The sequence below is a fragment of the Cibotium barometz genome, chromosome 21, assembly GCF_041138505.1.
Source record: "Cibotium barometz isolate CiBa-2024 chromosome 21, ASM4113850v1, whole genome shotgun sequence".
NCBI classification, from domain to species: domain Eukaryota; kingdom Viridiplantae; phylum Streptophyta; class Polypodiopsida; order Cyatheales; family Cibotiaceae; genus Cibotium; species Cibotium barometz.
In genome coordinates, this window is record NC_141066.1 from 34,140,737 (window position 1) to 34,143,671 (window position 2,935).

The window sequence follows — 2,935 nt, forward strand, 5'->3', positions numbered from 1 at the left end:
TCAATATTACACTAATATTTGCAATCTGATTATCAACAACAACGAACACTCATAAGACAGAAAGAGATATAAAAAGTATCTTAATGTACACAATCGTCTTTCTCCATGTCTCTCTCTCTCTCTCTCTCTCTCCCCCCCTTTTCTATGTTTGATTGTCTGTCTGTCTCTTTCTCTCTCTCTCTCTTTCATATACTCACACACATGAAATATACCAATAGTTATTATTGCGCTTTATTTTGTATTTGGTGTGAAATATAGTTAAGAGAGGGTGAAAAAAATAGAAAGATCATAAGTTTGTTATTTTATGTGTCTTTGTATGTGAATGTGTAGAAGCAAGCACAAGGACCATTGAATCAAAGTTGGTGCTTTAGAGTATAATTCTCTCTTCAACTTGAGGTTAGTTCTTTTGATGCCGTCATTGTGAAACATTTTATACTCTAGATACATAGCTTAGGATGCCGAAGTTGTATTATCCCCATTGATATGCATGTCCTTTGTTTCTTCTTCTTGGTGGTGGTGGTCATCATCGGTCTTCACGTGGAACTTGGCGTATATGTCTTGGCTGTAGAACTTCCTCGTCCGGATCACCAAGAAGCACGAAATCAGGCTCCCGAAAGCGCTCACCATGGTCATGATCAAGAACGTGAGCCGGAAACACTCCGGCCCATTGCACGCAAGATCCGAGCCGCCGCTACTCAAAGCCGGCGCCTGCGCCGGTCCGCCACCGCCTGCAGCACTGCTTGAAAGCAGCGTCGCCTGTTGCCTCCTTGCCTCTCTATCATACAAATAGCCCGCCACCCTCACATTCAATACATAAGAGCCCACTGGGCTTGCTATCCCCCCCACATTAAACAAGGTGGCGTAATGCTTGAGACCAAATATCTCAGATATCACTGCAGAAAGCAGTGGCCACTGTGCTCCAAAGCACAGACCAACTAATATAGAAGCAATGTATAATGTATCCGGAGCCGGAAAGGCTATCAGAATGTGGCCTATGCATGCAAACCCTAGCACAATTGTGAGCATTAATGTCCTCGGAAAACGGTACTTCTTTAGGAGCAGCTCTGATAAAAAGCCTGCTATTATTCGACCAAGGAAATTCCATATGCTTATCAGTCCCACAAAGGTGCTTATGCTTACTGAAGAATATCCTAATGATGCCCCTATCTGCCCCATGTTGTCTATTGCTGTCAGTGTTGCTCCCACTCCACAGGTTGTTGCAATGAAGAGTATCCACATATCCATGCTTAACATGGCCTGTGGGATGGTGAAATCATCCCCTCTCTTGGGCCAGTTGCTGAAGAACGTCTTAAACCTTGTAATGAGCTTAGGTTTATCTGAAACATTAATGTTGTTACCATGCTGTGGATCATCTCTGTTAAAAGCTGAAAATGGAGATGGGTTCCCCATTCTAGTATTGGGGCTTTCAGAGTGCTCAGCTAGATCCTTCCCCTCACCATCACTTAATTGAGACAATATCCTATGGTTCTCATGAGATGCCAGATTTGAAGAAGAATTAGTGAGCACTGCAGCTTGGGCAGTAGCTGGTAGCTTATTATCATGCAGTCCATTAGTAGGCGAAGGGGAATTTTCTTCTTTTTTCACGAATAATTGCTTCTTGGAAGTTGAAGACAATTCCATCAGTTTGCCATTGGGGGAAGTTATCTGAGCATCTTGCACAAATTTTTCATGCTCTGCTCGGACAGCAACCACCACATTGAATGCGACTAAGAGCAAGGTAATAGCTCCCATAGCCTGGTAAGTCATTGAAGACAAGTGCACCAAATTCTCCACTATAATGATGAGCATTAAGAAACCTGCAAGTAGCAAGGCCAAGTAGAGAAAAGAGAAGAAGTGTTTGCCTTCTCTGTTGTCCATCTCTGGCTTCATGGGTCGGACAATGAACATGAAGAGGAGAGTAACAAGAGATGGCAACCAGCCTATAAGAAGAATCACTCCACTTGTATCTTGGCCATAGATTGCATGATAGATTTGTGTGAAGATTGCACCACTAAGCCCAACACTACCCTTGACAAGCCCCAACACTACTCCTCTACTCTGTGGAAAGTTTTTCACACAAGTCACCAACACACCAGTGTTGGCAAAGGTTTGAGAGTTAGCTCCTATGCAGAGGTAAAGATACATTTGCCACACAGGAGGGCGAGCAATTTTATGTGTGACAGCCAACCATATCATAAGGTAGCCAAACAGGTTCATGCCTGCGCCTAGAGCAAGCACAGTCCATGCAGGGAAGACTTCATTCATCAAACCAGAGATTATACCAACATTGGCCCCTAGATCTTTGAAAAAACTAAGGGTGTCGATGGTTTCCTGATCATACTGTAATGATGATTTAATGGCCCCGGAGTATATTCCAAAGATGTAAGTAGCACCAGAACATGATAAAATGTAGAAGGATACCACCATCACCATCCATCTACCTTTGATGAGCTGCAGGAGGAACTGCCGACAGGTAATTTTCTGCTCCATGTCTAGCTTTTAATTGCCAGCCGTGTAATGTAATATTGGATGCAAAAGAGCTTGCCAACGTCAAAGTGGGTGTGGTGTAATGTATTAACCACTGTGCTGTGATCAATTAATTGATATTAGCTCAACTGTGTTGTGTTGTCGTTATGAAGTGTAGGACTCATGGTGTCCATATATTTGTAGCTGCAGAGTCTCTCGCCACAAAAAAGTCGAGATAGGTTCTTTCCAACTTACACTTGTCTACCACCCAATTAGTGTGAAGGGGACACGTGATAAATATATATACATGCATACATAGTTCCATACGTATGATATATATACATATGGTATGTATGCATACATACTTCCATACATATATATGTATTTATCTATAAACCATATGTATGGAAGTATGTATGCAGACATACCATACGTATGGTATATATATGTATATGTTTATATATACCAT

At 42.2% G+C, this 2,935-nt stretch overlaps 1 protein-coding gene across 1 annotated transcript; it reads right to left on the reverse strand.

The window, feature by feature from the left end:
• Positions 1-348: 348 nt before the first annotated feature.
• LOC147627115 (protein NUCLEAR FUSION DEFECTIVE 4-like) lies at positions 349-2,729 on the reverse strand. Its single transcript, XM_086815695.1, has one exon. The coding sequence runs from the start codon at positions 2,488-2,490 to the stop codon at positions 451-453; it is 2,040 nt and encodes a 679-aa protein (XP_086671821.1). The 5' UTR covers positions 2,491-2,729; the 3' UTR covers positions 349-450.
• Positions 2,730-2,935: the final 206 nt, after the last annotated feature.

Coding starts and splice junctions, on each gene's coding strand:
- LOC147627115 (XM_086815695.1), bottom strand. CDS start 2,490: ATGGAGCAGAAAATTACCTGTCGGCAGTTCCTCCTGCAGCTCATCAAA.